The following is a 24,724-nucleotide window of genomic DNA, read 5'->3' as shown; positions in this document are numbered from 1 at the left end:
CCTAAAAAAAAAAAAAAAGAAAAGAAAAAAAAAGAAAAAAGAAGACCATTTCAGACAAGCCATAGTGAGCCCAAGCAAGCTTCAAGTAAATTAATTGTGGAACAACACAGTGTACGATTTTGGCCTCCTAAAATGGAACATATTCCTTATAAAATGGGCATGCTGTGCAGCACTCTGACATTTCCAAGTGAAACAATAGGACCACTAGAATGGAAAGTCTGCAGGAACGGCAGACAAGGAAAGGAAGTTTAGGTTGAACAAAGGTTTTGTTCATTTTTACAGCCCCTAGAGGAAAAGCAGTGCTGTACAGAAGCTGTTAATGATGGGCTGGATTGGACGGCCGAAACCAGTGCCAAGATCTAAATGTGTTTTTACTCCAAACTCCTCCCCAGCTGTCCAGTTACCCTGCAAAATTTCCAGCTGGTGTGAACCCCAGGGGCTTCTTGGACCAGCAAAAAAAGGGTGGGGGGCAATCCTGTCTGCCATTCTCACTCCTCTTTCTCGCTTGATAAATGCAATTTGCTTGCAAGATACAGCAGATCATTAAATACTGCCTGAAAAACTAGCAAGTTGACCTAAACTCTTGGGTTCTAGGAAGTAGCTGTGCTCTGCTGAGGGCTTGCACAGGTAACTATGGTAACTCTCCTTCTCCGTTAGGCTTTGAACGAACTGTTCTTAAGTGAAAACAGTTTCAGCCTACCATTGCTGTTTAATAAATAATCCACCAGCAGAGGAGAATTCAGGCTTGGAAAAGCTGTGCTTCCTTTCAGCTAGGCACTACTGAGAGCAGGGAAATGCAAAAGTAAAATTCAGCAAAGCCATTTGCAGAATTTCCATGACATGACTTTGTTCCTCCAGCGTGTAAACAAATCACTCACGCACACCCCCACGGCTCCGCGCAGGGGTGACGGGCTCAGACACAAGCTCCTCACTGCTAGTTTCTGAGCAGGTAAATGCAGAGTTGGAGTTCATGATCTGCTTTTGCTCGTAATCTCCCTGTTGTACTTGAAGTAATTTCTAAGCTATATGTCATCATTTTAGATCTACATGAGCAAGATGAGACATTTCTTTGTATTAGGCTGTGATGGAAAGAAATGGAGGGAAACTGAGTAGCTCATTTTGAGATCTGTCATTCAGGACTGACAGAGTGAGATTCAACCTGCTCGGTTCTGTGATATGTCAAAGTGCATCAGGGTCAGAAAATAACATTGCACAGTTCCTGAGTGGGAATGATGTTTACAGACTTTTCTTCTACAAGTTTAAATTCTGCCAGGGACATTACATGAGAACTTACAATTTGTTCTTTATAACTAAGAGCCATTTTGAATAGTAGCCAAGCAGCCTGGGCCAGGTTCTTCTTTTAGACTCTGATGCAGCAAAGTTCTTAAGCAAGTATAGGCCTTGGGGCCTGATAGGAGTTTTCCATTGACCTCAGTAGGATTTGGTTTAACTGGACATCTCACAGGCATGAGGTTGGGCCACCTTGGAGGCCTCAGTTCTCCTGCCTCTCTCTGCAGCTGGGTGAAGGAGAGCTGGCAAAAACAGCACGGCTTTGCCCTGCTGCTAGAGCTTGTCCAAGTGTTATGAACCCTGATCGAGACATCTCTCTTCCAACGGACATTTTGCACATGACTTTAAGATGGCTGTATGACTTTTCCTTCACAGGCGTAGGATAGGAAAAATAGTGCATCTAAAAGTGTTGTCAGAAAAGTAAATGAAAGCTTCTGGGGGACTCTGTTACTGGGGCCAGTTTGGTCCCTTCCATCAAAAGGGAATAGATGTTACAGATATTTAACCAGTACAGATCTAAGCATTTTGAAATTTAACTTCAGCCCAGTTTCCTGACCTGCCAGAAGAGCCCTCACCCCACCAGTGACCTCCTCTTCCTCTAGCCGTGGACATGCTCAGTGCAGGGGAAATGAAGGCACTGAGGGCCACAGTGTGCCCTTTCTTCCATCACTGCCATCTCACTGTATGAGTACGGTCCAAGTTTGCCTGCCAATATCCACTGGGCTCTGCCAGCATAAACAGTGGCGGAGGGCCATAGGGGCTGCAATTCCATTTATGAGGAGAGGAACAATAAGGAATCAGTTTGGTCCAGAAAGCATATGGAAGTGGCCAAAAGGGAGGTGTCACCAAGGCAAAGAGAGGATCTGCTGAAACAGTACCTGTGCTGCCCCTCCAAAATGCTGTAGAACCACAGCAGGACTGGGAGCCACCTTTCTCTGCCCCACCTCTGCAGCCTGGGTGGAGGACAGCAGTGCAGCTCCTCTAAACGCAGTCCTGCAGCGACGCAGTGGTCCAGCTTAGTCAAAGAGAATTACCTGTCCCGGTTTTGTCAACGTGGCTTCAAGGTATGGAAGCTGAGCACGTGCTCCCAAGTATGTGCTGTGGGAGCTGAGCGCTGCCCACTGGGCAGGAATGGGGCTTGCTCCAAAACCCAGAGGGAGCCCAAGGCAAAGCCCAGATGAGAGGGAAGTCTAAGGAAACTGTATGCTACCTACTCAAAATTCCCAAACTGTTATTCAGAAGATGTCCTCTGTCCCATCCCATCTGTGTTTTCTAAGGATTGGCTAGATCCTGAGCAGAAGATTGAAGATAGCAGGCCCATAGACACTATCTGGTTATTCTCTATGAGGCTGGGATGCAAAGTAATTAAAAATAACTTCTTTTGTCACTACCCAAATAACTCAGTAGGGTTGAATGACTGTAATCCTATTTGGCCTTTTGTCATTCTAAGTGCTGCTATTACCAGGCTGCAGTTTCATGATTTGTGGAGAGCAAATTCCCCTTCAAACAAAGGCCAAACTAGGAGGCCCTGTCTCCACCAGGGCAGGGCTCAGTGCAAGGCCTTGCCCAGGTCCTCTCCAGCTGGGACAGCAACAGCTGTGTGCTGCTGGGGGGCTCCGTGACTGGGGCCACCTTCCACCAAGAGACTTGCCTGGAGCAAAGAGGTGAAGATTTATCACTATTTATCAACATTTGGGCAAAGTGTATCTTTTTAGGAGAGATTAAGTTTCCATTCTTTTTTGAAAAAAGGAGGGGAAGGAAAGGGGAAGAGATTCAGAGCCTAAGAATCTTAGATGTCTTAACCCACTTAGATGTCTTAATTAAAGGTAAACTTTTGCTTTGGGGTGGCTGTGGTTAGAGCAGCAGGCAGAGACCTGACAGCACAGGCTACACAGAGAGAAAAAAAGAAAAGGCGGCTCTTTCTTTTCTTTTCTTTTCTTTTCTTTTCTTTTCTTTTCTTTTCTTTTCTTTTCTTTTCTTTTTTCTTTTCTTTTTTTTGCCAAGCATTCAGTTTGGCCTCAGTCTGAAATGGCTTTGAAAGTGCAGACACCTTCATGTAAATGTTCTTAATAAATAATAATAATAAAAAAAAATCCAGTGCAGGACATTTGTAATCCTTCTGATTTAGATGTTTTAATAATGTGCGAGTTTATCTTGGAGGATGGTGGCTGACCTGGAATTAGAACTATGGCTCTGCCAACAGAAGACTAAGATCCCAGACAGAACACTTAAATATAATAGTATAATACATGTGTGTTCATATATGTATACACACACACACACACACACACATATATACACATATATATATATACACACATACACACACACACATATATATGCATGTGCTATATAAACACATCTCTAAATAATCATAAACTCTCTTTAAAAATTATTTTGATCCAATTAAAGTTATAGGTAATACCTGATTGGGTCAGACACTACAGAGTGGTGCCCCATGATATATTTATTTCCTATGCTGGTGGAATTAATTGAGTATTTCGATTTAATTACCTTAGTCAATAGCACTTTCAGCTGAGTGTCTTAAGTGTTCATTGAATTTACTGTAGATTTAATAAGGCAGTGGTTATATGTTAAAGCTGTTAAACATCTGGATGGGCTGCAAAGTCCATCTCTTCTCTAAGGTAGCTGGGGCCGGATCCAAGACACACTGATGTCTACAACAGTCTTTCTATTGACTTCAAATCTAGACTCAGGCTCCTGGGGGAGAAGGGAGATGGGCTGCAGAGAATATAGTCAAATGCCTTTGGCTGTGAGCTTCCTAGCTAGAGTGTGTGAGGGAGAATTTTTGAAGATTCCATTCTCTTCTGCAGACACCTTCATAAAGTAATAACGGCAGGAAGAACAATCCATGACTCAGGGCTTGGTGATTGTTTACTATGGGACTGATCCCTTTGCTTTAGGATTTAAAGTGAAATTTTAGGAGGTTCATCACAGCCTGGGAAGGGAGGCCAGGAGCTGGGTCACACCTAGAAGAAAAGTAAAATAAATAAAGACACCGGTCTGTCAAGCCTCATGCAACTGAGTGACATATTTTACCCCTACCACAAAGTCTGGCAGAGCTGTTGATCCTCCCTCCACCTCCTATGAGTCACTATTTCATGCCTTGGGTCAGAAAGCATGCCCGCCTGCAGGTTTCAGATCACTAACATACTGGGGACCACAAAGAGGCAACCAGCAGGTATCAACAGTGTCTCTCCTCAGATTTCAGAGGACCTCTTAAATGGCAGCATGATTAGTTTAGGCTGTGTGATATGATACTACCTGTGATAGTGGGGGCCTGGACTTTATGGTCTGGGGACTTGCCCATCCTATGTTCCCGCACAGTCCCTACTTGCTACACAGGCTTTACCGCTTGTGAAATGCCGCAGTGTTGAGACTGCAAGTGTTTTATAGATATGCTAGTACCTAAAAATGCAGACAGGCACCTGGAGGGATTTCCAAGAACAGCTGGTTCAAGAGTGGTCCAGCAAGATGTCCACCAAAATCCTCTCATGACCTATAGCCTCATGACACAGATCATGCACCTTGGAGGAATGAGAAGAACTGGGAATGGAAGAGGTGGTTGTGGGCAGAGGATGACCAGCCAGGTGCCACTGCTCTGCTGTGGGATGGGCAGGAGGAGAGTGTGATGAGAAGTCCCAGAGAAGCCCAGCAATGCAGGCCATGGTGACCCCCGTTGCTTGCCTCTTCTTTCAGTTGGCAGTTGGGATCCTTGGGAGGATCCTGGGATCATGCTAATAAATAACATCGTTGTTGCCATGTAAAAGGTGTTTTTTGTAACCAAAGCAAAGGAGTATCTTGGGAAAAGCACAGTGGCAGGCACTACATTCTGCAGCGACACATGCAGCATCCGAGCCTTGGTGCATAGGCAGGCGTCATGCCTCCTGGTAACGCAGTCCCCTACCCCAGGCCTGAAGTCAGGCTGTGTTTAAAAATAAAGCAGAAACGCAGGCAGGAACCAGGGTACCTTAGCGAATGGACCCAAGTCAAGGGAATTTCTTCTGTAAAAAGTAGGCAAAAGGCAGCAGGAGATGAATAAGTTGCCTGACAGCTGGCAGACATGCAGGCTGTCTGCCATAGATGGTAATATAGGCATGGCAACCATTATGGCATCTCAAGTCAGAAAAGCAATAAAAAGCTTTAACCTCTGCTATCCAGGAAAACAGACCTGGCTTCTGCTGCTGTTGGTAGAGAGAAGTCTCTGCGACGCCTGGAGCAGGCAACCTGCAAATGGTCTAGAAAGCTCTGCTGAGCTGTGTTTAGGAATAAGGGCTAGAAAAACCTGGGTTCATTCTGTATTTGTACTAATTATGCATCCAGCTTGAAAAATTTTATTACTGTTGTTGTTATAATGATATTGTTATCACTGCTGCTATTTTCTTAACGCACGGAGGGAGCCTGGACAGCCGCTCTTTATTTCTTACGTGAATGCAAGCTGCGTTTAGATTTTTGTGGAGATCAGACACCAGACACATTCCTACGTTCTTGTCCAATGTTCAATATTTTTCCATGAGTCAAGGAGAACAAGAATGGGCATATTGTGTAAATGCAAAACTCTGCCTTTTTAAACTGACACGACGAATTTCAGCCCTGCCTCTTTGTCTTTCTCCTCAGAGCAGGAGCTTTTCAGCCTGCCAGATTTTGTTACTTGCTATCTTTGAAAACAGAGGGAGGGAAAGTCAGCCCTTGTTAATTTGCTGTCCCAGCCACCTCACCGTGCTGTATGCCTGAGGACTGCTTTTTTTGCTCTTCTCAGACGGTGAAGAGCTGTTGCTTTCCTGCCAGCTCCACTGTATTCTCTTAGTAAAAGACTGCGGCACTAGAGGCACTTTAAAAAGAAGCACGGTGTCTGTGGCAATAAGCCATCCAACAAAAGTTCCTGCTGGAATCCACCCTTCCAGTAAGTGCTGCTTCATAATCCAGATTTCAGGCTTCAGGGCTGGTTCATAATAGCACATTGATACAGGTCAGGGTAGCTACATCAGTTTACAGCAACAGAGAATCTGGCTCACTGTCACGCTGGGCGTCAGTACAGATTCACGGAGAAGAACATTTATGCAGACAAATATTAGCATACATGGGGTCCCTGGAATTTGAATTCCACTTAGGGAGAGTGGCAAAGCACTTTCCCACCTCTGTTTTTCAAAGTGCTTGTGAAAGGTGCCTGATTGATGACCCCTAAAGACTTAACTCATCCGTGCCTGCCAGAGCAATAACTGCCCTGGAGACTATCTACTCAGATTTAGTCCACATCCTAAGCAAAACTTCATGGCCTGCCTTTCCAAAGGCTTTGCCCGAGTACTGGCCACAGTGGAGCTAATTCTGTGTGCAAAATAAGATTTTTTTTTTTTTTCTGGATGGAGATCTCTTAGAATTTTTTGCAGATATATTAATAGGCTATAAAATGCTTATTCCCACACAATAAATGTAAATAAACATGTAGCTACCAGAGCAGGTCTAGTCTAAGTAACACGCAAGCAAAGTTTCACTAAAGTGCTGTGATAACCCTGACTTTTTGATCAGTCTTTCTGTGAGGGGGAAGTTGGTGAGTGCCTTCTGAGCACATCTGACCCAGAGCTTCCTTGCCAAGGCTTATGAAAGAAAGGGGAGCATACAAAGGAGGGAAGGAACTAATTAGCAGCAAGAATGATGTAGTCATTTGTCCACTAGGAACATGTCTTCTACCTCCAGAGTTTCATATACAGCAATTTGCTGTGCGGCCCTTCGACTGTAATGATTTCCAGTCACCATTAACTAACTCTGTAAAGGTGAAAGGTTTTACATTAATTATTAAAATGAAAAATTACTTTTTATTCAGTCTAATACTTTCTAAAATATATTAGGTTCCATATTTCAACACCTAAATAAATGTCTGCTTTTCAGAGGTGCTGAGTGTGCATCGATGTCTTTTGGAATTTGGCTGGAAAACAGGGCTTGTTGTTAATGTGCATGACAGTGTCTAAGTGCATGAAGAGTATTTTTCAGAAAAATAAGTAGAGATAAAGTCCTTGTCACGGAACCTTATAATCAAGGGGAGAGAGCCAAAGTCCAGTCCAAGTCCACCAAGTCCATTTAAAGATTTGGATATATATTAACAGACTTTAGATCAGGCTTAAAGAAAGATATCATTTAACAAATCTGCTTCATCTGATGCAAAATTGATTTGCTTGGTCAGCCCTTTGATTGTTTATATCAATTAGAGCTACTGATAAGATGCTTTCCCTGAAGCGATCTGCATAAAAAGGGAGATTGGCATTTCTCATGTGCATTGTCATTTATGTTTTTCATCTCCTCCTCCTCCCTCACTATATGCAATCTGGAGGCAAGTCAAATTTAACCATTTGCTCCATTCACGCTACATTCAAAGCTTTCCAGTTAGATGTCACCAGACAACCTACAGGTTTACCTTAGAGGTGCCCAACAAAAGAATGAGACGCAATGAACACAAGTTGCCAACTAGATATAAGGAAAAAAATGGGGGTCATCAAAAATTAGAACAGGGGCCCAGAGAGGTTGTGGAGTGTCCATCCTTAGAGGTATTCGAAACTTGCCTGGACAAGGCTCTGAACAGCCGCAACCTGATGTAACTTTGAAACTATCTTTGCTTTCAGCAGGGCTTGGACCATGTGATGCTCTGAGGTCCTTTCACGCCTACATCATTTTATGATTCTAAAGGTCTTCTAAGGAACTCTCTGCTAAGGACCTTGCCACAATACTTTTTTTTTCTGTGAATAACATAGAAAATGGACAAGAAGCAAATGAACTCTCTTTTTACAGTGTTAGTGGTCTGCAGAGATGGAATTTAGGAGACCCAGCTGTGTAGATGTATGAATGCAAAGGTTTCCACTGCACAACTCTTGGTGGGGGTTGTTTCCAGGGGCCTGGACTCCAACTATCGCCATCCGCAGAACAGCTGAACAGATCTGATTCTGCCCACTTTTGGTGCGTCATCAAGGTGTAGGCTAAAACAGTGATGCAACAACAAAGCTCTGTAGTAGTTAAGGGACCCTTTAGAAGACATGAGAGGAAAATGACTCAACTGAGTCATTTTTACTGTGCAGCCAAAGCAACACTGTTTCTTGTGACTGTCGTGGCACCTGTGCCAAGTGTTGCAGCAGTGCGCTCCTTTGTCACAGTGTGCTGCGTCAAGAAGGAGATGCTATTCCACTCAGCTGCTGCTGAACAGGGAGTTTTTTTCATTTTGCAATTTCAAAGCCAGAGATAACAATTCAGTATAGATACGGGCCTTAGGAGGCCTGTTGTAGAGGAAAAGATGACTTTGAGAATGGCTGTTATGTTTTAGAGGCCTAGAAATGCTAATTTTTCAGTGCTGTTCCTATTTACAGGAATTTACCCCACATATGATTGATGCACTTATGAAATAAGGTACATAGAAAACATCAAGTGTAATGAATCCATTTCTGTCCCATTCCCTGAAAACTATCATACTAGCCAAAAATGCCTGAAAGTGTTCTAGTGTCCCCTGGGGTTTACCACCACAGTAGACATGATACACAGCTGGCTGGGGGTGGGCCCTTGCCCAGAACTACCTGGAGCATCTTCCTCAGCTGCTTAGTGTCCCACTGTGTCTCAATGAGATTCAGTGATGAATCTGAGACCAATGATCCCCTTGAAGAAAGCTATATTTGGGTTAAGGGCTTTCAGTGCAAAGGCTCCTAGGAGACTGGAAGGCTGCAGAGACGTAGCCTCTGCAGCAGAGGATCTCACTGACAGTCTTAGTCACTAGCATTACTGCTCTGAGCCACAAACCACGGTGTGGGCTCCGCAGCAGGGTTTTGCCTCAGATGGGCAGGACAAACTCTTCCTCTTCCAAAGGAGCTGAAAGGCTGCAGTGTGCAGACTCCATCACCTCATCACTGGGAGATTTGCTAGTCAGGCCTTGCCGTTGTCTCCCTCCCGTACCTCTCCTCAGCCCATCTGAGGGTGCTCAGGGCACCATCTGAGTGCTCAGGGCACTGCCACTCCAGCTGTCTCCTGCAGACCGGCAAAGACATGGCTCTCATGTTCTCTTTCCCTGTCTTATCCCCTCCCTGTACTACGTATAGTCTTCACATATTTTTCCTACCTATCCAGTGATCAATGTAACACTGTTTAGTGTTATATTTCAAATAATTTGATGATAACATCTGGTGCAGAGTGCTCAGTTCTTGAGATGCACGAACCCTATTCCAGCAGCATGTCTGTGAAATGCCCAGTAATGTCCACAGAGCTTTGTATATAAAAAGCCCCCAGGCTTACATCTGTCAGGGAGCATTCATTTCTCACCCCACTGGTCTATTCCATTTCTCCACAAGCAAGGACCCTTGCTTTTGCCAAAGCAAAAACTTTATGCAAAAACCAAGCTTTTGCTAATGTTATGTGCTATTAAATGTTTTCTTTCCAAATCTGAGAGAAAATGAAAGGCAGAAAACCTGTTTTCACTTTCTTCAAAGCCCTCTCCACTCATTTGACTAATCTACTTGTGCAAACATCTTTCACTCCTCATCTTCACTCCTCTTGTCACTTCTTACCTTCCTTTTAAGCATCATCCGATAACCTTTCCGGTTCCTGAAGTTTGGGGGTTTTGTTTGTTTGTTTGTTTGTTTTACCTTGTGAGTGCCTTTTTGTTACCCCTGACCACTTCTGGTCCCCTCTATCCACACTGACCTTTTTCAGCTCCTGGATCATTCCTTGCTAAGTGGTTACTTGTTCCCAAACATTTCTATTCACCTTCTCTGGCCATTTTCTTGTTTTTGTTTTCTTTCAACGTTCTCATAAAATATTACCAAGATACTACTCAAAGAAAGGCCAGATGATGGAAAATACACTGAATGACATATTCAAGAGAATAAGGCACTCAGGGTTCCCATAATCTACTAATGATCTCTCATTGTCTCAAACTTCTTTTTATGATTCATTACTATTTTGTCATTCTAGTTGTGTTTTCAGGCTAAAACTGAAATTTGGGAGTACAATTAGTAGTAAAATATTTAGATACAGGTGAAATGACTTCCATTTTTACAGTTCTCTTCCAGACTTCTGAAGTATGGGGATCACAGGAGTTGCAAAACAGGACCTGGTCTAATCCCTTGTGTCACCTCATCAGTGGTGATGACAAATATTTTGGGGGAAGATACACAGTCACCTCGATAGGTCTGCAAATAGCAACCACCTCCTTTCCCCCCTTGCCTCTTCCTTCCCTAGTCACCATCATTCTTAAGCCAAACCCTATTAACTTTAAATTGATTTGAACCTGGATGTTTAACTTTTCACATCCCCTTTTAAATATTTTGTTATCACCATCTATCATAAGTCTGCATCTTCCCATTTCCAAACAAATGTCTGATCCCTCTTTGAATCTTGCTGAGCTCTGGAACTCTGCCATATACTTCCACAGACTCTACTGGTGTTGAAAGAAAAAGGTTATCCTTTGACTGGGATTGAATTTACTGCCATTCAAGTTTGCTAAATACCGTCTTGATCTGAAGTTAGGAGACAGACCCAAGCTCCTGGGGCTTATTTTTTAGATTTACTTTTATAATTTTCTGTTTTATGTGTTCCTTCTATTGTCTGTTCTCTTCATAGCAAAATCTTTTAGACTCTTAAATCATTGTTGTTTGTCTCCAAAATTCAGTAACATTTTTGCCTGTTCTGCTTGTACAGGTCAAACTCTTATTCAGTGGCATTTGGCCAGTCCTGTCACTGCAGGTTTAAGCTCAAGGTTTTGAAAATGGCTATTAAGTACTGCTGTTAATGTACATCCTTCTTAATAGGGTGAATGTGCATGCTGGGGAGAGGCAGAGGACCGTATAGGTCCAACTAAGCCATCAAACAAATGAGTGCAGCTCACTTGAGTTCCACTCTAGATGTGCTCTTTTACCACAGGCCTGGACTCGGTCCTAAATTTCACTTCTCAGTCAGAGTTTTTGGCAAAGGATCAGGACTCCTTCCTCCTAACAAGAAGCCATTTCTGTTGTAGCTCATTAGTAGTCTTAGTCCAAGCAGTGATGGAAGGCACTTCTTCTTCAAGCTGGCCCACCTTGACCTGTCTGGTAGAGCCTGTTTGATACTGAAAGCATGACTAGGTAATATGCTGGAGGGATATATTTTTTTTCCAATTGTAAAGCGATGGCTGTATCTCCTGTGAACTGTAACTTACCCTGCAGAAGACCTCAAGGCCAAACAGTTGGCATTAGTGCCCTGTGTGACGCATGTTGATTTGCAGGAAGAGCAAAACAGTCTAAATATTTCCTTGTTTTCCAAGGCTGGCTAGATGTCTGCTGTCTTCCTCTGTTGACTGAACATTTGAAACATAGTACTGCAGAGGAGATGGGTGCTTAGACAGGTAATAAAAATCCACGTGTGGGCATGGATGTGTGCTGTAATGAAGCTACAAAAGCATTTGCACAGCCAGTTCAGAAGGGATGCTGGCAGAAAACTAGGACCAGACTGCATTCAACAGTCTTTCCTTAGGTGAAATCTTCTATGCCATTGATCTCTAAAAGGCAAATCAAATAACAGCAGCCACATTTTTATGGATTAGGAGCTTCCTGTGCAAGACAGTATGTGTTTTTAATACTTTAAGCTGACTTATGAAAATGGTAAACAATGTGGAGGGTGGTGTTGGATGACCTCTTTTACATGCCTGATCATCCTGTCAACATTTATAATGCATTTGATATTTCCTTCTCATCAGGATAGGATCAGTTAAGCAGTTGCATTTCCCAAAGCTCAGGTTGCATTATGTTTTGTTCTACATTTCATGGTAATAAACATTGACATAAATTTCTGTAGTTTTCACATAAAGTGATTGTTAATTTATTCATGGTTGAAAAGGATCTGAAAAAAAAGAAAAGAGACTTCTCTAGAAGACAAATACACAGCTTGCAGGATAAGAAATACAGATCTTTTGTGCCTATTTGTTTTGCACACGGTAATGACTGCTACATTCTGATTACCAATCTTGACCTAGTTAAAGTGCTATTGTTTCTCTGTGTTCCTATTCGTCTTAAAGACTGTGGCTAGACATGATATTTTATAATCCATCAGATGTAAAATCTGCATAAAAAATATAATTATTGTGCTTCAGCAACTTGGACCAAAGCCCTGGCGTTATATTTCTAGGCAGTACACTGTGAATAATATAGATACATTTTTAGGTTGGTATGTTCAGTTGGCAAGATATGTTATTTTTCCATAAGCGAAGGTAAATTGTGGGATTTCTAACATACTGATTACTATTCCAGCCTTGTTCCCCTGCTAATGAGAATTAAGTGGATACTTGTCAGCCAAGAAACATCCTTATTTGTTACTATAATTTCAGATTTAGTGGCATTTATTACAGTAAACAGGGAGAAAAACTTGTATTACCTCTCAGTCACCATTATTATTGACAGCGGTGTTTATGCTTAAGGAGCAACCAGCATTAGGACTCCAGTACAAGACACCCTGTAGAGACACCAAGTCTCTGCCCCAGAGTGCCTACGATTGAGAAGACAGAGATGGGAGGTGGGAAGGTTTGGGCTGTGCAGAATGAAAACCGAATGACAGCAAATCTTGCTCCATGTGATCGGAGGGGTCTTAGTGAGGAAGGGGTTAGCTGAGTGGAGGGACAGCCATCCAGGAGAGCTTGCAGAGTGGCTGAAGGCATCTGCTCCTCCTCTCAGCTGTTGGTGAGAGGTCGTGCCCCCAGGCTGCAGGCACACTGCTGGCCCAAAGCCGTGCTGGCTCCGCACGAGCCTGCGAGCAGGCAGCGTTTAGGACCACAAAGAAGAGACACCTGGAGCTGACTCTATGCAAAGCAGGCTGGGGCAGGAAACAGCGTTTCCTACTCTTGCGTAACTCTTCGCAAACATAGAAGGCCTGCTTTGACCGGAGCGTGAAGTTGCACAGCACTGTATGGACTTACCCGCTCTCTGTGCTGCTCTGCATTGCTCGGTATGCCCAGGGCTTCAATCCTGTATGAAAAATTAATATTGTTTCCAAGATCAGCTTTCTCCAGCAGATTAGACTTTCTGAACTTCCAGTGCTAAAATCTCTCTGAAGACAAGTATCACACTTGCGTTTTCAGCCGTGTCAGGTGGAAGTTGCAAATCGACACAAAAGATTAAAAATAAATACCCTTGGCTTTGCTTTCAGTGCAGCCAAAGCACCCAGCAGCCAGGCTGGGGAGAGGCTAGCCTTCTTCCCTTACTCAGAATAAGAGTATGCTAATTAAATCTTCAGAAGAGACATGAGAGCAAACCAGCTGCTCCCACAGCTCAAACTCACGTGGCTGAGCCCTGTAGACAGGGAAGAGCAAGAACTGTCAAAGCAGGCAGATGTTTGTTAGTTATGTAGAACGAGTAGTGGTGGGAAGCCCTTTTGCCTGTGCCTAAACAAGCGCATCTGTAGTAAGAAATGACCTGTGAGGATGCGCATGCAATCACAACTTTAAGAGAGCTGAAGCATCAGGTTTGGGTTTTTAGACCACGACTCCTCACATTTCCGAGTAGGCGCCTCGCTGGTGAGTTGTCAGGAAGCCTCATTTCACCTCTAGCTTGGAGGCTGGGCCTCCAGAAAAATTAAGAGGGCCCCTCACCTTGACATCCCTTTGCTTGCGACGCACCGGTGACATCTGACGCACTGCAGGTGCAAATGTGGGGCATCCTCCTGGGGGCCCATGGGGTAAGGAGATCAAGAGAGAGAGGTCTCGTCCTCCCTTGCACGGAGCAGAGGCAAGGCTGTGCTCAAGGACCCTTGAGCTAGCCCCAAACCCATGCAGAGAGGTGCCCCCTGGCATGGCTTGGCTCCCGACCCTGGAGGAGGTGACATGGCAGAAGGTGGACAGCAAGCAGTGGAAACCACTGTTTGGAAAATGAGAGCAGCCATCATTCAGGATCGGGCCCTACCGGCATCAGGTCTCTCGTTGGGTGCAGCTCTGGCGAGGCATGCCATGCCCGCAACGAGGGGGCTTTGCTCCAGGTCTGGCCTTCAAAGGTGCTTTCACAGCATAAATAAGAAGCAGCGTTCAGCATGTTTTCCTCCTTTGGAATGAATTCCCTTTTTTTTTTTTTTTTGGCAACTTTCATTGTTTGCATATTTTTGGTATTTTTCATGTAATTCCTTTACCCCTTCCCCTCCCCAGACACATGAAGGATTTTGTTTACAGTGCAGCCATAGATACAATCAGCACACATTGTGAGAAAGTCTAGGAAGTCCAAAAGGGACCTCTTAAACTGGATTTGACTGCTGCTTTTATATTAAAAGCAGAAAATCCAAAGCTTCTTTTTTTTTTTAACATCAGAAGTGTTACTCCACGTGAATTTCTAATGATGCCTCATTGCCCACTTCGCAACCAAGTATGATAATCACTTTGGTTTTAACTTAGCAGCAAGTTGCGCATTTTTGTTCCCATTGTTCTACTGTAGCAGCTAAGGCCGCTGCAAACCACAGTATGAAAATGTGAGCGATGGGAGAACAAAGGCTATAGGAGATCCTCCTTTTACATCTTCAGCTAATGCAGATTACTGGAGACTTAAAACTCTCGCACTCTGATATTTGCTCTGCAGCTTGCATCAAGTAAATTGTTGTTTCAGCCCAGCCTTAAATGTCTAGCTATAAACATTTGGAGAAGACAATCACAGATGTTATTAACATTGCTCTACAAGGTCAAGGATTGGTAACACCAGGAAATGAATTCCTGTAGAGATATCCAAGCAGTATGGAGATAGGCTGGCAAGTCAGACGGACAGGCGCGTTTTACCTGTCCGACGAGCTATAAAACTCAAGACTGCTGGATGGTTAACCTAGACCTTCTCTCGAGTGCTGTGCTCCTATGCATTATTAAAAGAAGAAATAAAGCAAATTCTAAGTGCAGTCCAACAGAAGAAGCACTCAAAAAATAAGATTTTCAATGAAACTGAAACCAAATAGTCCTTACAATTTCCCCCTGTCTCAGCCAAATTCTTTTCTTGGCCATATTGGACAGTCCCTGTGGAAATCAGTAGAAAGTGATTGTTAGAACTAGGTCAAAGAACTGATAAAAATATTTTTAAATTTGGATATGTGTGTTGGGGGGGATCCTAAATTTCTCATTGACAAATTGTGCTCTTGCAGCAAAAAATGTTTGTTTGTTTGCATTTTCTGAAAAAGCTTTTGAACCAGGAAAAAATAATTAATTCTCAGCAAAATCATCTAGTTCTACATTCAGTAAAAAAAAATGGCCAAAAAGAAAGGTGAACTAAATGAGCTGGGGTTTTGCCAAAAAAGAGAAATGATTTGATACCAGCTTTTGATGAGCCCAGGTTATTAACTTGGTAGAACTCCTCCTGATTTGGACTGGTGTCAGGGAGCATTAGAGAAGAGGCTGCCTCTCTTAAATCCCTGTTAAGATTCAGAATAAGTCTTAAATAGGAATTAATTGTCCTTCGGCACAGGACTTAGTATCACACTGTGCCATTTAAACCAGTCATCTCTAGAGTATTGCTCTCTGTTGAAAATGCCCCTGAGCAGTTTGTGCAGCAACAGCACTGCGATGTCTTACAAATGGGATCTCCAGAGTTTTAGATTGCGTTGTTGAGATTAACTTCAGAAAACCAATGCATCCAGCACTTCCTCGCTGTAAGTGCGTGAATGCATGCTGACTCACCAGAGCCTGTTTATCAAAAGGTCTTACAATGATGCAGGCTGCCAGGAAAAGCATATACTCTTTGATGGTTCATAAAGTCCTGCCTACCTACTGCGGGCCAGAGCTGTGCATGGAGGACTTCTTCCTCTCCTGGTTACTGTCATGTTACACATTTCCCATCACAGAGTCTTTCAGTATTACACAGTTCAAGTGGTTTGAGATGTGTAATCACAAGCCCATTTGATCTGAGGAATGTGCCTGTGTGTAATGTGCATAGGAACTTTTGCTTTATATTTACTGACCCAAATCAATCCTGACTTGCAAATTGGAAGAGATGGAGCTTGAAATCTGGCAAACTCTTCCCCCCCCCCCCAAAGAGCGTGTGCTTTGCTTGGGGAAAAGGGCTTTGGCTGCTGAAAAAGTTGAAAAATGTACTAGAAAACTGCAAAGATTTGAGTGATTGAACCCTGATCGGTTCCCTCCTGAAGACAAAATGGGCGCAAGACACAGATGTCAGTGCCGTGAAGAAGGCAGGTTTTAGATGAAATAGCAAGACAGACAGGCCTGTGGTGGGTGCTGCCTGTCTCACTGGAACAAACACGGACTGGTCCACCACGAACTACCCTGCCACACATTTGCTACCATCTCAGCACAGACAGGCTGTGGAGGCTTCATCCCTGTGTGCAGCTCACGTCCCTCCCACGCCCTCGCTCTCCTCCCTATTCCTTCCTAGTGAGGGGATGAGACCAGCAGAGAAATAAAGGCCTTTTCAGCAGCGTCCATGAAGTCCTCCAAGAGGCTCCTGCACCTTTACAGCCCCACTCTGTGTGCATAATTTTCTTTAAGATGGGGATATCTACTGACCAAGGTGTTGTCAGAGTTCAGAGGCCAGTGTTTGCAAGGTCTGAGGAATGCAAAAAGTCAGCACTTGTTACTTCTTTATAAATTCATAGTGCTCTTTTTGGTGAACATTTTAGCAGAGCATAAGTAGTGAGATGCAGCATCCACCCGAGTCCTCCACTCCACGCTGTACACCCAGCACTGGCATCAGAGGGTAATGAGAAAAGGAGTGCTTGGTCAAGGGAAGATCAGGAGATCCTGGTGCTCTCACTGGCTCTGCTGCTGAATTGTGCGTGACATCGTGCAAACCACTTTGCACCTCACCCATCTCTGCTTTGAAAATGTGAAGACATTTTAAACAGCTCCCTCTGATTCAAAATGTCAAGCAAAAGCAAAATTAGCTCAGAAAGGCATATTAACCACATAGAACACATACATGCAGAGGATATATTATTCATTACCTGTTCATCCTTGCTGTCAGCAGCATATCTGAAAGCAAAATATGCTGCCAAGTCATGTATTCTGATGACTTGGGGACTTCCCCATTTCCCAGGAAGATGAATTTGGGGGCATGAGAATGATTTCTAATAAACACAGTGATAGCAAAGATGATGGTAAAAGGAAGTACAGCTTACCGTTTTTTTTGCAAAGGAAAGTACAGTGACTCATGTGTCAGAAGGAACATGTTAACCAAAAGACAGTCCATGCACTTTCTAAGTGACCACCTAAAAACCCCTCCCCTGGGACAGCTAATGACAATTAGTCACTCTTGAAGGCACAGGGTCTGTGGACTTCTACAAATAGGCACCAACATGTCTGTCATTTAAAATGAAAACATGAATCTATGATTTGAAAGCAACACTGGAAATTGAACTTGAACTTTGAGATGAGTTTTTCTGGCTCAGAGAAATGATAAGCTTTTGCTCTGAGGAGCACATTCAGTGACCTACTGATGCAATGGAAGGATAGTTGTGAACTAAGGAAATATGTATTTGCTGATCAAGCCCTTCCCAAGCAACTCGCAGGTATTCACTCCAGAATAAAAATGTTCACACATGGAGTTATCCTAGAAGAGCTCCCACATATAGGCATGCCTGAAGGACATGGGCCATAACAGAGTATCATATATATGCCCATGGACTTCCATACATGAAACCACACAATATAAATAATGTGATTTTGAGATCTCATAAATTATCCTTCCTCACATAACATGAAACCTAACGTTCTCTAACATTTCCTCTGCCTGGTCACAGTTTCACAAGATACCATAATTGTAATGGGCACTGTTTTCTTAGTGATACACCCAGGTATTATCAGGTGGTATTGTCCTGTTGTCTCCTAGGTCAGGGCACTGCTGCACAAGTGAATAAAAGGCAGAAGATGAGCAGGATTTCCCTGCGGAGTTTCCTGACATTGCTCACTGCATTATGTGCAGCTGAAACAGCAACAGTGTGTGTGTGTATTTAGCTAGATCTGCATGCGTGTGTATTTACTATGTCTAGTTTTGGGTGTGAGCCTTTAATGTAGAGGGCTAAGGATATGACAGGTGTATTTGTTTTAAAGTGATCTTTTATGAACTGTGCTTTTGAAATTCAAAGCGACTGTACTTGAGGGTATATGCATGGAGTCCAATTTTTTTAAGCTCCTGGAGCTACACCTTTGTTTTATGTGCGCAGAAAGGAATCTGTATGTCCAACTGTGGCGGATGAGTATATATCAGGTGGACAGGGCTGTGAACCTATTTTCCCTGAGTAGGCCTACAGGGGTTGTGAGCAGATGAAAGTATCACTGTAAATATTCAGGGAAAAGGAAATAGAGTTACATTAGAGTTTCTCAGGGCAGTGCTGCATGTACTGTACGTTTTATAGCAGATGTTTCAGAATAAAAACAATTAGGGCTTAATGTATTAATAGACATATCTGAAAAATAATCCAGCAGTACATCATGGATCAGACCCTTGGCTGATATCAGCTGACATGGTTCCAGTGGATTCATTTCAAGATTTGAACATAATTTTACTGATCTCCAGTTAGTATAAACCTGTGTGAGATCAGGATGCTTAGATCTCATGCATATCTTTACAATTTCTCTTACATACTTTGGACTCTACAGCAGTCAAAAATTGTCTTTTGCATCATATACCAAAATCACTGAAGTGAAATCCTATAGCACTGATAGGCTCAAGGGCAGATTTCATGACTGCATTAGTCTCTGATGTCTTGAAAATACGTTAGATCTATGTCTGGTGCAGTTAGATGGGAGCAAAACTGGGGGCAGATATGTCCTAGGCTTTGCCAGCTATGGCTACGGCCACCTCCTTCCGCCTGCATGCATAGGGGAAAGGGGGCCTGTGATCTGTGATCAACAGTAGTCAGTCAGTGGTGCCCAAAAAGTGCTGGAAGGTGCTGCCCTGTGGCCATAAGGACAGGGATGATGGTGATGGGGAGATGTCTCATTACAGCATGCCTCATTACAGTTTTGTTCAGTTCCATTGACACTGGTTTCACTGACTCGTGCTACCCCGAATAGCTTTCTACACTGGGCAATGTTCACTTGCCTATTAACTTGCAAGCTCCTTCCATAAGCATCGAATAGATTGGCTCTTCAGTGTCATCTAATGATTTTTTTCTCTGCTTCTTTCAGCTCCAAGGCTCCTTGAAGAGAAAGTTGGTGGTAAATCTGTCACCTGTCAACAACAAGAGGCCCAATGGTGTTTCAGAGAGCTCTTTCCTTGACATTAAGAGGATAAGAGTGGGTGATAATCTCTCAATGGGACAAGGTGGACATCATGTTAACAGTTGCCAAAGCCAGTCAATGTCAGGAACTATGCCTATGGGGCAAGGATCACAAAGAAAGGCCAGCAACCTAGCAAACAATACACATCCTAGTGGGAATGGTATGTTTAATATGACTTTGAAAGAGGTAAAGAAAGAACCAGGAGAAACAATGTCCTGCAGCAAACATTTAGATGGTCAGCTGTCCCATGAGAACATGTTCCCTAACAGATATGGGGAAGACTCAGGGGAACAAATGATGGATCCAGAGCTTCAGGAACTATTTAATGAACTGACTAACATATCGGTGCCACCAATGAGTGATCTTGAGCTAGAAAATATGATAAATGCCACCATAAAACAAGACGAGCCATTCAACATTGACCTTGGGCAGCAGAGCCAGAGAGGCCCTGTGAGATCTCTACAGATGGAGAAGATGGTGATAAAGAGTGAATATGCACCAGGCATGAATCAGGCGCCTGTGGGCTCTCCACAGATGAGGCCTTCTTCTACAGGTCCAGCCTTCAGTATGGCCACCGCTGCCATGTCCACCTCTTCACCCATCCCTTCGGTGCCTCAGAGTCAAACACAAGTGTCACAGGTTTCTTCTGTGTCCAATCGACCGTTGCCTAACTGGCAGGAGGTGTCTCATGCACAGCAGCTCAAACAGATAGCAGCCAACCGGCAGCAGCATGCCTTGATTCAGCAGCAACAGCAGCAGCAGAACCAGACGGCCAACTGGTCCACCTTGTCTCCATCTGGACCTTCCCCTGGACCCTTTGTGCAGGAGAAAATCCCCAGTCCTTCCTTTCGTCAGCAGCAGTTCAGCCCACAAAACTCAGCAATGCTTGGGGTACCAGTGAATGGAAATCAGTCAAAAGGGATGAACAACTATGTTTATAAACCGACGACTCCCCAGAGCAATCCCATGGACATAATCATGCAACAGAAGCCTCAGGACCTCAACAGAAACTTTATCAACAGTGCTCAGCCACCACTAGAGCAGCATCATGGCAACACAAAGCCTTTATTTCACTTTAACTCAGAGCAAACAAACCAGCAGATGCCTTCTGTTTTGGGTTCCCAAAGCAAGCCTACCCTTCTGCACTACACGCAGCAGGCCCAGAGTTCAGCCCCAGTGCAACAGCCACAGCAACAGCCGCAACAACAGCCACAGCCACAACCTTCTCAGCCTCTCCCAAACCAACCTCTTCAAAGGCCACCCAATGTACCCCTAGCCATGCAGCAAAAAATGATGCTTCAGAAAATGCAGCAAAGCCAGCAAATCTCAGGTTTGCAGTATCCAGTCTCTCAGCAGCATAGACAGGTAAGACAAGTTCCTCCTCATTTGTAATAGAATCATTCCGTTGTGGTAGTGAAAATGCTTTTCCTCCAGGAAATGTGTAATTGTGGCAAATAATGACCATCTCAAGATATAGTTCATCAGAGCTAGTGATGCCATGTTTAGAATGTACTTCATCAGAGTTGGTGATGGCATATTTAGTGCCTATTCAGGTGTATCATGGATTCATATTTGGTAAGTATCTCAAGAAAGGCATGTCCACAACACTGTTTTTTCTTAAACTAATAGAATGAATATGCCACTGCTACATATTATGCAGATACTTCCCAGAAAGGTGAGATAATAGGGCAGAGATAAGATTATTCTGGAGTCTTATCTAAATTTTATAGCTTACAAAATTTTAGGCTCTTTTGAATGGCAAAATTTTAACAAATTCCTGTGTTATCTAAGATAATGTATTTTACACCATTAAATTTTATGTCATCATTTTCCTTAGGGAGGCAGGGTTAGGAAATTATGTTTTTAGATATCTTTTGACTGACATGACAAAAATACTGTTTACACATTTGTTATCTGTTTGGCAAAGAAAAACTAAGACTTATCTGTGAGCTTTATGAACACCCATCACACTGCTGGGAATATTCTGTGGATAAAATACATGCTTAGATATGAAGGTGAAGGCTGTCACAGCTGCATCTACAATTATATATCACATGACCATCTCCCTCTGTTTCATCATGAGACACAGTGCTCTGACATGGTTGTTGTAGCTCAGTTATGCTACAGAAAGTTGCTTGTGTGCCCAGATCCTGAGTTTCAGACTTGCCAATTGAAGTTGAAATACATAATCTCTCTGTAACCCAGAAGCTCAGAAACTAGAAAAAAAAAAAAAGCTCAAAAAACAAAACAAGTGAAGGGTATATTTGATCTCGTGATGTTTAAGCTACTCTGAAGTTTTGGTGGGGCTTGGTTCAAGGCATTTGAGGGTATAGAATGGCAATCTAGGTGTACAGATCATTCCTGAATTTTTTTTACATGAAAAAGAACTAGAGCAAACTACTGAAAAGTCAAACCCTAAATCTTCCACTGAAAAGCAACATTGTGAATGAATCATTCACAATCATTCGGCCAAACTGGGTGAACATTCTAATGTTTTTAAAAACTTAAAGTAAATATAGTTGTACACGTAGAAATCTTTCTCCTTTTAACTCTTTCAGATTCCCTGATTGACTAATCATAAATCTCTCCAACAAGTAATTCCCTTGTAAGAGGTTTCACCAGGTGAAATATTTAGGCTGTTTTGGGTGAGCATGATGAAGCTTCCAGCAATCTGTCAGCACAGGAGAGACAGGCAGGACTTTTGCAAACTACTATTTTTTTAAAAAATATGCAAGGTCACATTCTGGAAGGCAATAAAAACACTAAGAGCAACTCTGCTGAGACAGTGTTAGCTCCCTGCTCTGTGTCCTCTTGCGCTGCTACTCAGGGAGGTGAGCCAACAAGATGGTACTTGGCAACATGGCCACAGTAGTACTTGCAAGATTTATCGTGAGTGTAGTGGGATCTTTCACCTGTGTAGCCACAAGATCTTTTGGCTTAGGAAACTTTCCCTAAATGAACTTTGCTAAGTGCCAAACTTCATATATTACACAAAGGAGGGACTTTTGCATATCATCACAGACTTCTGCAAGTAGCTTTCCAGAGTCTCCCATCATCTCACGCCACTTCTCACAGTTTTGTCTGCAGGATATGGCTATCCTGACCCACAGCATAGCTGCAAAGCTTAGAAGCCTTGTAGACACAGATTATGGGGATTTTGCAGCAAAAACACTGTTGTTTCTATGCTCTAGAGAGGTAACTGGATTTTTTAAGATCCTTACCAGCTGCTCCAAAGTTCTGCTGAAATTTAGGAAATCAGGCAGGTCTCTCAGTAGTGTTCTGTAGCTGCGGGAACAATACTTAGTAATACAGTTGGTCTGTAAATTGCAGGGTTTTGGATTGGCTTGAACATGACTGTTCACCTGGCCGTATTTATGAATTCTGTGAACTCTATTAGGGTCTACCTGCACAGCTGCAAGAGCATGTCAACCTTTTAGTGAAGGCTTGCCTGTCCAGTTTATAAGTATCTTCACCTTGGCTGTTGGAGCTCCAGGTAGGGCAACATTTGCAGAGTGTGCCTCCAGGAGGTTTTACTTTTCCATGGTAATGGAAATCCTGAAAGTCTTAGGAAGTCTGAGAACTGTGCAAAAGCCTGTTATATCTACAGTCCTGGCTTTCCCAAGACTCCTGCCAAGATCTATCCTAATGCAGAACTCCTATAATCTAATTTATATGGACACCGAACCCACACTCGAGTTACAACTTGAATGTCATTTCAAGTTGGTTTCTGATATTCTCACTTTGCAATGAAGTTGCACTTAAAATCTGTGAAGTAGAGTCGGGTTCTTATAATTCTCCTGTTTCATCCCACAATTTCCCAGACTTGTAAGTTCTGACCCCTTCACTTCCCACTTGCCTCCAGTGCTATCAACTATGCATATATAAGCTATTTACTAGCTGAGCAGATCAGCCCTGTCCCACCTGCTCTGCTCCACACTTAGTCACCCCAGATAACAGCCTTACCTGGTGGCTGAATATCAAAGCCCATCAGAATTTTGAGGAACCTCAGATGAAATATGGTTGGGGCATGATTTGGAGGAAGAATTCAGACCCTGCACTATTCTGAGAGGCTATCAGGGAGACTGGTTAGTGCAGTCAATTGAATGGGGTATCCTGTTTTAGCTAGGTGTTGGCTACATTTCTCTGTGATAGGGATATTAGCCAGATGTTTATTAGTGCCTCAAGTACAGAGCTCCCTTCTCCATAGATCCACTCTGAATGTTAAATTAGAGTGGAAGGAGAGATCCTTAACATTATCATTCCAATAAAGGCAACAAAGGGCAAAGAAAGCTCGTAGGTCAAGTCATGCTAATTTTAGCAATGAGGACATCACCTTGTTTAACCTGCACTCTCTTCTTTCCTGGAGAACAGTCTCCTACCTCTGAGGAGTTCTACACATCATTAACAGTAATACATGATTAATTACCAGCACTTACTAATTAACCTCATGATTAATATTTATTTTACTCATGCCCTATTTCTTCATGAGGAATCGGGATTTGATTCTGCTAGGTATCATTCAACTCCTCCTCAGATCCTGGATTCATCTGGACTACAAGGGCCATCTAAGAACTGTTTGGATTGCTTTATAGCTGGAAATGTGAATGCACATTCATAAAGGGCTGATAGCACTGATTGGAACACTATAAATTCACATTTTTAGCTGAACCAGCTCACTTTCAGGATTTTTACTCCTCAAGCTTTAAGATAGCCAAAAAGCATTTGAACTTGACTTTATCAGCCCAGGCTTGCTAAATGAAAATGTAGGGCTTATAATTTCTCTGCCTGTCACATTCACTTTGTGTCAAATTGGAGGGAGTTCGTAGTGGGATTTGCTAATTAGATGTCTTTTGCCTCTAGGGAAAAGTCATAAAAATGATGGAAATCATTTTGGTTTCCTGGAAGAAGGTTGAATTGAATGAAGGTTTTGTTTGCTTCTGGGTTTTATTCTTCATCGTTGTGGGAAAGATTCACCTTTCCATTGTCTATCAGGAGGCAACATATGCACAGTCAGAGAAAAACTCTTACAACTTCAATATTCTCTTTGTTTAGGAAATAATTAGAACCTCCAAATTCTTCACAGATTAAATGAGGTTTGCAGTGCAGAACCTGAACTGCTGTGGGAGAAATCTGTGACTGTGAAAGAAGTCTGAAGTCTAACTTTCTCTCCTCAAAGAAACATAATACAGTCAATGAAAGATGCTTCTGGAGTAAGACTTAAGG

General features: G+C 43.1%; 1 protein-coding gene across 1 annotated transcript in view; it reads left to right on the top strand.

The window, feature by feature from the left end:
* The window catches only part of MAML2 (mastermind like transcriptional coactivator 2), a 229,320-nt gene that overhangs the window by 131,493 nt on the left and 73,103 nt on the right, over positions 1–24,724 (top strand). The window contains exon 2 of the mRNA XM_067289697.1: positions 19,409–20,866. Within this exon, the coding sequence (XP_067145798.1) occupies positions 19,409–20,866 (1,458 nt within the window). The remainder of the gene's footprint in view (positions 1–19,408; positions 20,867–24,724) is intronic.

Source organism: Apteryx mantelli, chromosome 1 (genome assembly GCF_036417845.1).
Source record: "Apteryx mantelli isolate bAptMan1 chromosome 1, bAptMan1.hap1, whole genome shotgun sequence".
Classification (NCBI taxonomy): Eukaryota; Metazoa; Chordata; class Aves; order Apterygiformes; family Apterygidae; genus Apteryx; species Apteryx mantelli.
The sequence above is the reverse complement of the archived record's forward strand: the minus strand, read 5'-3'. Positions and strand labels throughout refer to the sequence as shown.